This window comes from Schistocerca gregaria, chromosome 4, assembly GCF_023897955.1.
Source record: "Schistocerca gregaria isolate iqSchGreg1 chromosome 4, iqSchGreg1.2, whole genome shotgun sequence".
Classification (NCBI taxonomy): domain Eukaryota; kingdom Metazoa; phylum Arthropoda; class Insecta; order Orthoptera; family Acrididae; genus Schistocerca; species Schistocerca gregaria.
In genome coordinates, this window is record NC_064923.1 from 537,816,755 (window position 1) to 537,829,058 (window position 12,304).

At 40.6% G+C, this 12,304-nt stretch overlaps 1 protein-coding gene across 2 annotated transcripts in view; it reads right to left on the minus strand.

The window, feature by feature from the left end:
- Positions 1-339: 339 nt before the first annotated feature.
- Positions 340-12,304, minus strand: part of LOC126267335 (nephrin-like) — a 747,526-nt gene continuing 735,561 nt past the window's right edge. For both annotated transcript variants that reach the window (XM_049972441.1, XM_049972440.1), the window contains exon 15: positions 340-691. In XM_049972441.1, the coding sequence (XP_049828398.1) occupies positions 611-691 (81 nt within the window). In that variant the 3' untranslated portion in view covers positions 340-610. The remainder of the gene's footprint in view (positions 692-12,304) is intronic.

Consider the following 12,304-nt stretch of genomic DNA (forward strand, 5'->3'; position numbering starts at 1 on the left):
GTGGTACATACTGATTCGAACTAGTAATGTCTGAATCAAACAATACTTCATGGGTGAAGCTATAGAGGCACTAAGGGGAAAAACAATTTAATCAACGCTTACACCGCATGAGCGATCAAATATAACAGTCCGGGTCAGAAGAGCTTTATATCTGCCAGTCAAACATTGAGTTGCACCTGAAGACAGCGGGAAGTAGTTCTTCTAAAATATTATATTATTCTATTTCTTTAAGTGCTCCATTCCTATTACTTAGAGCGTAGAAGACTGTGGTAAAACTTATTAGAAGAATGCCCGGTCACAAGTAAGTAATGTTTTTAATCATTGTAATCTGAAGGGGGGAATACTGAATAAGGAATTAAATAATCACTTTATTATTTACACAAATTTGGTATCATCATTTGGCTCACATACAAACGTATACCGAACATTGTACTTTATCACAGTAAAATATACGTAAGAGAATAATGTATTCAGAGCATTTCATTAGAAATAAACAAACGTGACAAGAGTGAACTTCTTTGTTTGGCGTGAGTAGTCTCTTTGGATGCTTCCCTGGCTTGTTGTGTACTCTGTACAGACGCGCAGAGGTTGCCAATTCGCAGGACAGGCCTCAGAATCTGGTGGCTCCCCCTCTGATGGGCACCTGCAGCAGCCCAGGCGCCCCAACGGTCGCTTCCTGTGCCGTCAACACCTGGAAAACATAGCAAACGTGTTACGGCTGTTACAGAAGTTATATTTTACGAGACGCCATTACATAAGAAATACTGATCTCATTCGCAAAGATGTTGTACACACTTCTGGTGTATTTGGTTAGACATATACACGTTGTATATGAAATTTGCATGATTTCTATTGAAATGTAGAAAGACACTTTAGACACGGTGTAGTTCATGATCTATTTGTGTGTATCTTGGTTACCTGCAGCTTTCTAAGTAGCACGGGAGTTTAAATTAAAAGAATAAAATTTTTATTTTCAGATTTCAAACGGAACACCAATTTAACAATCACGTAAATATCTTTTCTGCTATATTACACTTTGCACCAGCGTTTAATCGGATATTCTTTTGTGCAAAGTTTCCACTGGATAAAGCAGCATGAAGAGCAGCGTCAAACCGTCTGCAGACTGCCACACCCAACAAGAACAACAACAACAGAATAAGAACTGTTAAGAATAAATCCTTTCATAAGATTTAAAATAGAGTTCGCTATTTTTCATATGTTTTATGTTATTGCGAAAATAATAAACGAATTGTGATTCCATACTGAACTCATTTTAACCACCCTGATAGTTTTGCTAGTTAGTGGATGATATCTCTATTCTCATTGCTCTCTTTCGTATATTCAATGCCTACTTCAACAAGGTGTTTCACAATTCATGTTACAAACTTCAACAGCCTGCAAAGGTGACTTAGTAGATCGAGTTTTACATAGGAATCCATGCTTGGAAACTTCATCCAACGACGCTACAGAGCGACAGAGTTAGACGTATACAGGGTGGTCCATTGATAATGACCGGGCCAGATATTTCACGAAATAAGCGTTAAACGAAAAAACTACAAAGAACGAAACTTGTCTAGCTTGAAGGGGGAAACCACATGGCGTTATGGTTGCCCCCCTAGATGACGCTGCCATTGGTCAAACGGATATCAACTACGTTTTTCTAAATAGGAACCCTCATTTTTATTACATATTCGTGTAGTACTTAATGAAATATGAATGTTTTAGTTGGACCACTTTTTTCGCTTTCGATAGAAGGCGCTGGAATAGTCGCAAACATATTGCTCACAATTTCAGACGGACAGTTTGCAACAGTAGGTTTTTTAAATTAAAATACAGGACGTAGGTACGTTTAAACATTTTATTTCGGTTGTTCCAATGCGATACGTGTAACATTTCTGAGAACGCATGCTGTTACAGCGTGATTATCTGTAAATACCACATTAATGCAACAAATGCTCAAAATAATGCCTGTCAACCTCAATGCATTTGGCAATGCGTATAAAGATATTCCTCTCAACAGCGAGTAGTTCGTCTTCCTTAACGTTCGCACACGCATTGGGAGGGGGGGGGGGGGAGCTTAAATTCAATGTAATTCTAGCTATTTCTCGACTGAGCAAACTTTGAAGTTTTCGCCAACGTAAAGAACATTTGTACATTTAAATGGATGAAAATCAGAAAGTAGAAAAAGTGAAAAAAATATCGGTCAATGAGACAAGTTTCAAAAGTTTGACTGCATTTGATTATTTGTTTACGATCTCTACTATCGGAAGTAACAAATATTGTACACACACAGTAGTAGCTGTAACAGATAGCCTGATGATAAAGTAAGTTTACCGCACAATGGTATAATAAATGATTTTCAATCAAGAAGGATAGCTATACTCGAGTTTAGGTTTTGGTTCGTTTTGTAAAATCCTAGATTGTCACTACCTAACAAAAGCTTGAATAATTTCGGTAATCGACTCTAAAGATTCCCTAGCAACAGTAATATAGACGAAGCTCAATAAATTTAACAGAACGCTTGAGCGATAGAAAAATGTACAGCATTTACAAACGGTAACTCTAAATAATAAATTCATACACCACAGCTCTTCAAATCAAGAATTACTGTAGTTGTTCCAATTTATCACCATCAGTTCCCAGGGGTTTCCAGTTACAATGAACTGACCCACATTCGTTAAAGTGGTCGCTATGATTTCTGAACATTGTGTTACAAATCATTTTGGATGTCAGAAGTGGAGCTACTTATATGTGGCATACAGTATTGTTAGGGGTTCACCGTAGGCAGAAGTAGAGTGGTGTTAAGTATTAAGAACGTACAGATCACAAATAGCGATAGAAGTAATCAGTAATTAAAAATTTTGCGTCGTGGAGGTAATATGATGGTGTGCCATCCCCATGGAAAAACAATCTCGCGTTCTTAGTAAGTGTGAAAATAGGGGGGAGGGGGTGATGAATTTATACATAACATATTCTGTTGTACTAGGCAACTTCAAACTTTTTCGGACAGAAAGATGCAGTTACAACAGAAGGTGTCTAGCTATACCAACCACTAATATCCGGTTTATAACAACTTAGCGCATTCTATTTCAGACTAAATGCCGTCCCCTGTGTTGAACGTGAAATACGCCACATCTAACGAAAACGTTATCCCCACTAATTACATACGTTATTACGCCGTGTTCCAAACGTTATGGAACACTGTATTATTCTACGAGACCCACCATCATTTAATACACAAGACAATATTCGAATGGCAAATGTAAATTGGATATTTTTCCAGTAACAGGCCCAGCAATAGATTTCAGCAGCTTAAAGAAATCACGAGAAAACTACATCTGGATAGCATGACCAGGATTTGGAAATCAATAATAGTGAGTGTAAGTTCACTATTTTAACAACAACACAAACTTTTTTGGTATACACTGGTTCTTCTAACCAGAATTTCAAACAGATATTGTTTTCACAAACCTATTTTTAATGTTGAATGGTGACAGAGTTCCATAATGTAATAGAGCAATGATGGTCACTTGTTTCACTAGATCTCTTACATTTACCACTAGACACAAAAGAAAGCTGCTGCAACTGTGGCCGAAACGTTGGTATTTCTCCAGCAGCAGTAGTTTCATACATTATGACGCGGTACCATTCCCAGAAAACGTTTAGGTCGACTGACTCTGGCCGCGGAAGCCTACGCAGTTATAAGATTAATTTGTTAGTTCCACTGGTTGTTGTGGCCTATTATAATACTTTCTTGTTTTCATTGCCACTTTGAAACCGTCTTCCCGGAGATATAGCGATCGAGCACTTGTGCAGCAGTAATGCAATACCATATTAGGAATACATGCGTCAATATACAGCTCATCACATTACAGCTCAGTTTATTTCAGTGTATCGTTCGAACATTGCAGTAGTTATCACCATTTAAAGATTGTACACAGTTTTATGAAAGTCTGGCACTCTGTACATCCGTGAGATCTATGTAATGTTAATTGGCCATACAAGTGCATTAGGAAGGAAATATAAGGCAAAAAAGTGAAATTCATAACAACTGAAGAGATCGGTGCATTAGCCAGTTTCGTCTACTTCTGGCCAAAAATGAAGCTTTACTACCATTGCATGGTTTGAAAATATCTCTATGGTGTGGTGAAGAATGAGACATATCTGTATTTACGGACCAAAAGCAGAATAATGTAGGAACTGGATTCGTCGATGCCGTGTGCTTGGGGCTAAAACCAGATATGACCACGGCTTGTTTTGCCATTGCACCAAAGTTTAGTCAGATTCTGACAAGTGAAATTAATCCAAAAAGTTCATTGTGGTTGATGTTACACAAGTCCTACTATTAGACCTCTTCTTTCACCCAGAAAAGCTGCTTCGGTCTGACATTAAGAGAGCAAATGACGAGAAGTTTTAAAGGACTGTTTCTTTGAGTACTCCACTGCTCACAAGCATATAGTTAGCTGTAGCGCATCGTTATCACAACTTACCTATCATGATTTCGTCATTCAGAAAGCCTCAGAACACTGACATTAACTGAGGACCGAGCGAGGTAGCGCAGTGGTTAGACACTGGACTCGCATTCGGGAAGACGACGGTTCAATCCCGCGTCCGCCCATCCTGATTTAGATTTTCCGTGATTTCCCTAAATCACTCCAGGCAAATGCCGGGATGGTTCCTCTGAAAGGGCACGGCCGACTTCCTTCCTCATCCTTCCATAATCCGATGAGACCGATGACCTCGCTGTCTGGTCTCCTTCCCCAAAACAACCAACCAACCATTAACTGAGGAAAACTGTATGAAATACTTCTGTCAGTTAAATCTGAGGAATTTTAAGATATCATGAAGCTTCCCAAGAAGTATGTGCCTATCTCAGACATGGAACTTCATAATAAATTGCCTCTGGAAGAAATCTTAGGGATGCTGTATACAGTTCATTAAAAGGTGGAGTACAATCAGCGGTTTATTAACCTTCCACACCTATGACTTTTATTAAGTATCCACTTTTTTTTTTAATTCTTAGACTCTTCGTAATATTCAATACCCTGTAAATAGATAACAGTTGTTGTTTTAGTTTCTTGTTTATTTTTGATAACATATTAAAAAAAACTGTTCAGGTGCAAGTAGGATTCGCACAGTGAGTCTTCCCTACGAATTTAATTACTCATATACGCACAGACAGTTTATCCATTCCGGGAGCAGAAGATATTGACAATTTTTGTCTATTGTTGACATTGCCATTGGCAAGATAACGCTCCCAGGGAACCCGAAACCTTCGACAATGCTTTAATTTCAAGTTTGAAGCCGGATAACAAATGACAACAGTAATAATTTTTTGTGTGATACAAATACAAATTTACAATTTTGGATTTTTTCCTGTACTCGAACTGTGAAACTTGCTCCATGGAAAATTTCAGGGAATAGGACAACGGTAAGGGTTTTATGAGTCAGTTGTACAGTATCAAAATACGTGACATAAAAAGCAGAATCTACTAACTGAATTGACACACAAGTCTACAATTTTTACGCCGCCAAGAGACCACGGATATTAATACATGATATAAATTTGAACCCGTTACTTTCAACTATTATAGAAAAAAAGCACAGACGGACAGCCAAATTTATAGCAGGATAAAAAATGGGAAAATTGCCTTTATTAGGATATGTAAGTATAAATTAAGATTTTTCGTATCTTTTTCCTTTACTTGTACTACGAAACGTTGCTTTCTTGCAAAAATTTCATCTTTCTAGGTCAACGGTAAGTACGCTACAGGTACTGACGAGGGAATTTTCCTGCATCATAATACGTGCCTTATCTTTTTAACCTCGCCGAGGGACTATGGACCTTCATAAAAGCCATAAATTTCAACTTGGTACGTCTACTACTTCCTGAGAATAAAGGTTCTTAACAGGCAGGAAATCAGACTGACGAACAATAAAGCGATCCTGCAAGAGTTCTACACTACTGGCCCTTAAAATTGCTACACCAAGACGAAATGCAGATGATAAACGGGTATTCATTGGACAAATACATTATAATAGAACTGACATGTGATTACTTTTTCACGTAATTTGGGAGTATACATCCTGAGAAATCAGTACCCAGAACAACCACCTCTCCCTGTACAAACAGCCTTGTACGCCTGGGCATTGAGTCAAACAGAGCTTGGGTGGCGTGAACAGGTACAACTGCCCATGCAGCTTCAACACAACACCACAGGTCATCAAGAGTAGTGACTGGCGTATTTTGACGAGCCAGTTCCTCGGTCACCATTGACCAGACATTTTCAGTTGGTGAGACATCTGGAGAATGTGGTGGCCAGGGCAGCATTCGAACATTTTCTGTATCGAGAAAGGCCCGTACAGGAACTGCAACATATGGTTGTGCATTATCCTGCTGAAATGTGGGGTTTAGCAGGGATCGAATGAAGGGTAGAGCCACGGGTCGTAACACATCTGAAATGTAACGTCCACTGTTCAGAGTGCCGTCAATGCGACCAAGATGTGACCGAGACGTGTAACCAATGGCACCCCAAACCATCACACCGGGTGATACGCCAGTATGGCGATGACGAATATACACTTCCAATGTGCGTTCACCGCAATGTCGCCAAACACGGATGCGACCATCATACTGCTGTAAACAGAAAAAATGACGTTTTGCCATTCGTGCACCCAGGTTCGTCATTGAGTTCACCTTCGCAGGCGCTCCCGTCTGTGATGCAGCGCCAAGGGTAACCGCAGCCATGGTCTTCGAGCTGATAGTCCATGCTGCTGCGGACGTCGTCGAACTGTTCGTGCAGATGGTTGTTGTCTTGCAAACGTCCCCATCTGTTGACTCATGGATCGAGACGTGGCTGCACGATCCATTACAGCGATGCGGATAAGATGCCTGTCTTCTCGACTGCTAGTGATACGAGGCCGTTGGGATCCTGCACGGCGTTCCGTATTACCCTCCTGAACCCACCGATTCCATATTCTGCCAACAGTTATTGGATCTCGACCAACGCGAGCAGCAATGTAGCTATACGATAAATCACAATCGTGATAGGCTACAATCCGACTTTTATCAAAGTTGGAAACGTGATGGTACGCATTTTTCCTCCTGACGCGAGGTATCACAACAACGTTTCACCAGGCAACGCCGGTCAACTGCTGTTTGTGCATGAGAAATCGGTTGGAAACTTTCCTCATGTCAGCACGTTGTAGGTGTCGCCACCGGCGCCAACCTTGTGTGAATGCACTGAAAAGCTAATCATATGCATATCACAGCATCTTCTTCCTGTCGGTTAAATTTCGTGTCTGTAGCACGTCATCTTCGCGAAGTAGCAATTTAAAGGGGGGGGGGGGGGGGGGGGGTAGGACGTCAAACGGCCCAACTTGGAGCAGTAGAGGCATCACAGGACATTTTAATTTCCACTGTCTACACTTTTACAAATAAATTCATAAAACTTTAACAGCATGACCAGGAAGGATTCAGATTTCATACTCATATCAGTGGAAGCTCAAAAACGTAGTAAAACACTTTTTTTTACATGTGAAATTTCATCATTTTTCACTCACTACTGGCTGCATTTGTTGCTTAGGTATCCTTTTCTTCCTAAGTAAGAGAGATTCTTCGATGACTTTTGCACACCATAGAAACCAAATTTACAGGTGCATGAAACTCTAGGAGTTATTTAATTTATGAAAAAAGGAATGAACTCTCACATTTTAACTTCATGTTTAGAACAAACTCTAGTTTTATTGTTCATTATCTCAATTTTTCCACAGTTTTTTAATAGATTTGGAATATTCCAGAGTTTCATGAACCTGTAGCTACTGTTTGTATGTTATGAAAAATTCATCCAAGGATCTCTCTTATTTAGGATGGAAAGTGTACCTATAGCAACAAATGAAGCCAGTAATAAGTTAAGAAATGATGAAATTTCACATGTAAAAAAAAGCTATTTTGGTACGTTTTTGAACTTCCACTGCGATGAGTGTCAGTCCTCAATGCTTCCTGGTCATGCTGACAAAGTTTTATGAATTTATGTGTAAAAGTACAGAAAGTAGAAATTAAAATGACCTGTGGTGTCTCTTCCGCTCCAAATCGGCCCGGTTGACGACCTACACTCCTTAACGGCCAGCAGTACATTTCTACAGAGTGAGGCACGGAGCTTTAAAAACAATGTTGTTTCGTGTAAGAACGAAGCATCTTTAATTCTGTTAAATATATGTAGTAAGCTCTCACGGTTTTCTGGTTGTCTACATAAAGGTTTGGAAAAGTAAAGACCGATTAATAAAGTTTTCTATTTTCTGAACAGTTTTTGCACTTCATTAGAAAGTATGTGAACATGCTTATCTTGTTAACCCAACGATGTCTTGAGTATATACACTTTCCAGAAAGCCTACAATGACAGCAAAAGTGACACTACTAGATGCGGCGAAAGCGCCTGCTGTTGCGACAGCAGACGCTCGAACTCTGGAAGCGCTGATAACACGCCAAGGACGGCCTCGCACACACTGCCTCTGTGAAAACCGGCGTGCGTCCCGCCTGCCGCTGTCCCAGGCGGCTCTTTCGTCACACAGACCGGCGCCGCTGCGGCTCGAGGAGACGAGACGTGCGGTGGGCGGTCGCTAGCCTCCCAGGCCGCCACCCTGTGTAAACACGCCGCGCTCTTCCCTTCATTACTGAAATTAAAAGTGTTGGCTCACAAAATTGCTCCGTCGCCCTGTCGCCGGAGCTGGCTCGCAAGTCTTCAGGAAAAACTAACCGTTCCTCCGTTGAAGAGAGCGCTCTGGCCGGCAATTGGAAAAAGGTAACTGCTTTCCTCCGGCACACAGCGGCTATCTCAGCTCGCCGAAAAGTTCTATGTGACAGCTGAAAACGTGAGTGTCCATTTGACTATATATCGATGTTGTGTTGCAGAAAATACAGCATATTTTTTTTAATAATGAGTAAGTTTGTGAGTCCTAATAATTCAGAAAAGCACAAGACAAACCTGAATAAAACCGACACAATTTCCGCAAAAAAAAACTTTTGAATTACATACACAGAATGGTTGAAGACAGAGAAATCGAAGAATTAACAGTAATAATTGTTAGTATTCAACCGTTTAATCTCTTGGAAACAACTCCGGCTTCGAAGAGACAATGCTCTCGTCATGAACAACTATTTCCTCCTTTTTACTCAATTCTTCTGACTGGTTTGATGCGGCCCACCACGATTTCCTATCCTATCAATGTCAGGGAAGCGCTTGCAACCGATTACCTCAATTATTTGCTGGATGTGTCCAATCTGTGTGTTCATCTGCAGTTTTTACCGTCTTCAGCCCCCTCTGTTACCATCGAAGTTATTCCATGATGTCTTAACACATGCCCCTCCTTCTTCTGCGTTTTCCATGTTTTTCCTTTCCTCGACGGTTCTCCGGAGAAATTACACATTACTTACCTTATCCGTCCACCTAATTTTGAACATTCTTTTGTGGCACCAGATTTCAAATGCTTCGATTCTCTTCTTTTCCGGTTTTACCACAGTGCATCACTACCATACAATGAAGTTCTCCAAACACAAATTCTCTGAAACCTCTTCCTCAAATTAACTCCTACGTTTGATGCAAGTAGATATCACATGGCCAGAAATGCCAGTGCTGCTAGTATTAGTCTGCTTTTGGGATCCTCCTTTCTCCGTCCGCCATTGTTACGTAGCTACCTATGTAGAAGAATTACTTAACGTGTTCTACTTCGTGATCACCAGCTATAATGTTACTGTTCTCACTTCTGCTACTTTTCATTACTTTCTTTCTTAGATTTACTCTCAATCCGCATTGTGTACTCACTAGACTGCCCATTCCATTCAACACATCCTGTAATTCAAAAAAATGCTTCAATTGGCTCTGAGCACTGTGGGACTTAACTTGTGAGGTCATCAGTGCCCTAGAACTCAGAACTACTTAAACCGAAGCAACCTAAGGACATCAGACACATCCATTCCCGAGGCAGGATTAGAACCTGCGACAGTAGCGGTTGCACGGTTTCAGACTGTAGCGCCTAGAGCCGCTCGGCCACACAAGCCGGCCATCATGAAATTATTTTCACTGAAGACAGCAATGTCACCAATGAATCACATCATTGATATCCTTTCACCGTGAAATTTTTATTCCACTCTTGAACCTTTTTTCCTGTTATTGCTTCTTCGATGTATAGATTTAACATGAGAGATGAAAGACTACATCCTATGTCCGTCCCGTTTTGATCTAAGGACTTAGTCCTTGGCCTTTCACTTTCATTGCCCACTTTTGGTTGTCATTCTCAGACGCAAAAGTCTACCAATTTCATGAGCCGAATTTGAAAATATCGTTATCAGAGCATTGTCATTCAAAACGCAGCCGGCCGGGGTGGTCTCGCGGTTCTAGGCGCGCAGTCCGGAACCGTGCGACTGCTACGGTCGCAGGTTCGAATCCTGCCTCGGGCATGGATGTGTGTGATGTCCTTAGGTTAGTTAGGTTCAAGTAGTTCTAAGTTCTAGGGGACTGATGACCACAGCAGTTGAGTCCCATAGTGCTCAGAGCCATTTCAACCATTTTCAAAACGCATTCTTGACTTGAGTGACGGACATAAAACGATAGACAACGGTAACCAGCTGTTACTGTTAAAATGTAACAACCGCAGCCTCGAATATTTAAAGTGGCTAGTATTGATACGATGAGTTACCACGGGAGAATACATAATAAGAAGGAGCTTCACAGGATACGGAAATCAATATTTAAGATGGCCGCGACGAACATCGTGTATCACTTTTGTTTGTGGACTGAAATAAACTTACAAAGAGGTCAAGGAAGCCTGATTTCACACATAGCAAAAAGCACATAATTAAGGACAATTAGGTACAATGATTGTGCTATTAGTATCGAAGAAGTGGCATTGACAGTGTAAGGAAGAACAGACGATAACTGTACAAATACACGCTGCATTTAAATGTTAAAAACTTAAACTGCGGATAATAAAAAATCGACGTCAAGGGAACAATACTTGTTTTCATTTTTACATTCTAAAGTAACTGCCTTTGTCTTCTAACAAGAAAGTTCCGATGACAAATACACATATTCTTTTCTATAAGGTTCTTGAAGACCAACCATAATTTACTCATTAAAAGTTGAAATTGTTGAACGTTGTGTTGGTGAGATACCACATTATTATGCAACTATCTTCGTAGTTTTTTTGAACCATGTCTCGTTCCGTGCCATCCAACAATAAATTCCAGTGAGACTAGTTGCTGTTCTTTCTTTGACTAGGCTACAAACTGAACAATGGACGTTGCTTTTCCAGCACCATGGAGCTTTTGTATTAGCCTTAATTCATTATTTGGTTTGTTTCTTGGAATCTGGTTTGTGATTAAGTACCCAAGTTTCACACGTAGACATAAAATTTGCACATAATGTACCACCCCAGAGTTCCCACAAACTTCTCCAATTTCGATCTGTGCAGCTGGCCTGCAGGTCAAACGAAAATGTGTCACAACCGCTGGAAAAATGTTTCGCTGCATTTTTTTTTTCAACTTCACAATGACAGCTGGGCTTCCGATTAAACATATAGTTATATAAGGCAACCGCTCGAAAGTTTAAGAAAGATTATGACCATTAACTATGAAAGGGTTTAAACATTTCCCATAATTTCGTAAGTTCTGGGTTTATTATACCTGTGCTGTACTTTCTATTGGAAACATTCTAGTCTCATATAAGCATGGCACGGATATCTGTATTTCTTGCTTGCAAAAAATGCCTTTGCCTTGCTTGAAGAAAACGTAAATTGTGAAATAGAATGATACATTCCCTGCTGGTGAAGCGAGGAATAGCTATCAGTTGATTCAAATTACCTCATACAGCTCATTACGTACCTGGATTTGGAAGTTACATTGAAAGTCTGCGTCGCTTGGTAGTGTTTCAAACTGCTTTCGATAGTCTCTTGAAGTATGAAGGGCAGTGAAATGAAAACCGAATACTCGCCATAATAGGAAAGTGGAGGATTTCCATTCGAAAGTAATCACACACTCATTAAAACATTTTTTCCATTGGGAGACAAAACTATCAGTTCGTGTTTTAAAGGACACGCTTTCGGCCGCTGAGGGATCCATAACCGCACCCACCCTTGCACTTCCTTGTCCGGTTGAAACCGACTTTCACGCATGTCATGCTTCAGGTCGCGGAAGACTTGAAAATCACACGGCGGATAATCTGGATTGCACGAAGGGTGCTGCAGTATCTCCCCATCAAATCGCTGAAGCGCAGCCTTCGTTCGATCGGCAGTGTGGCGGGTGGTGTCG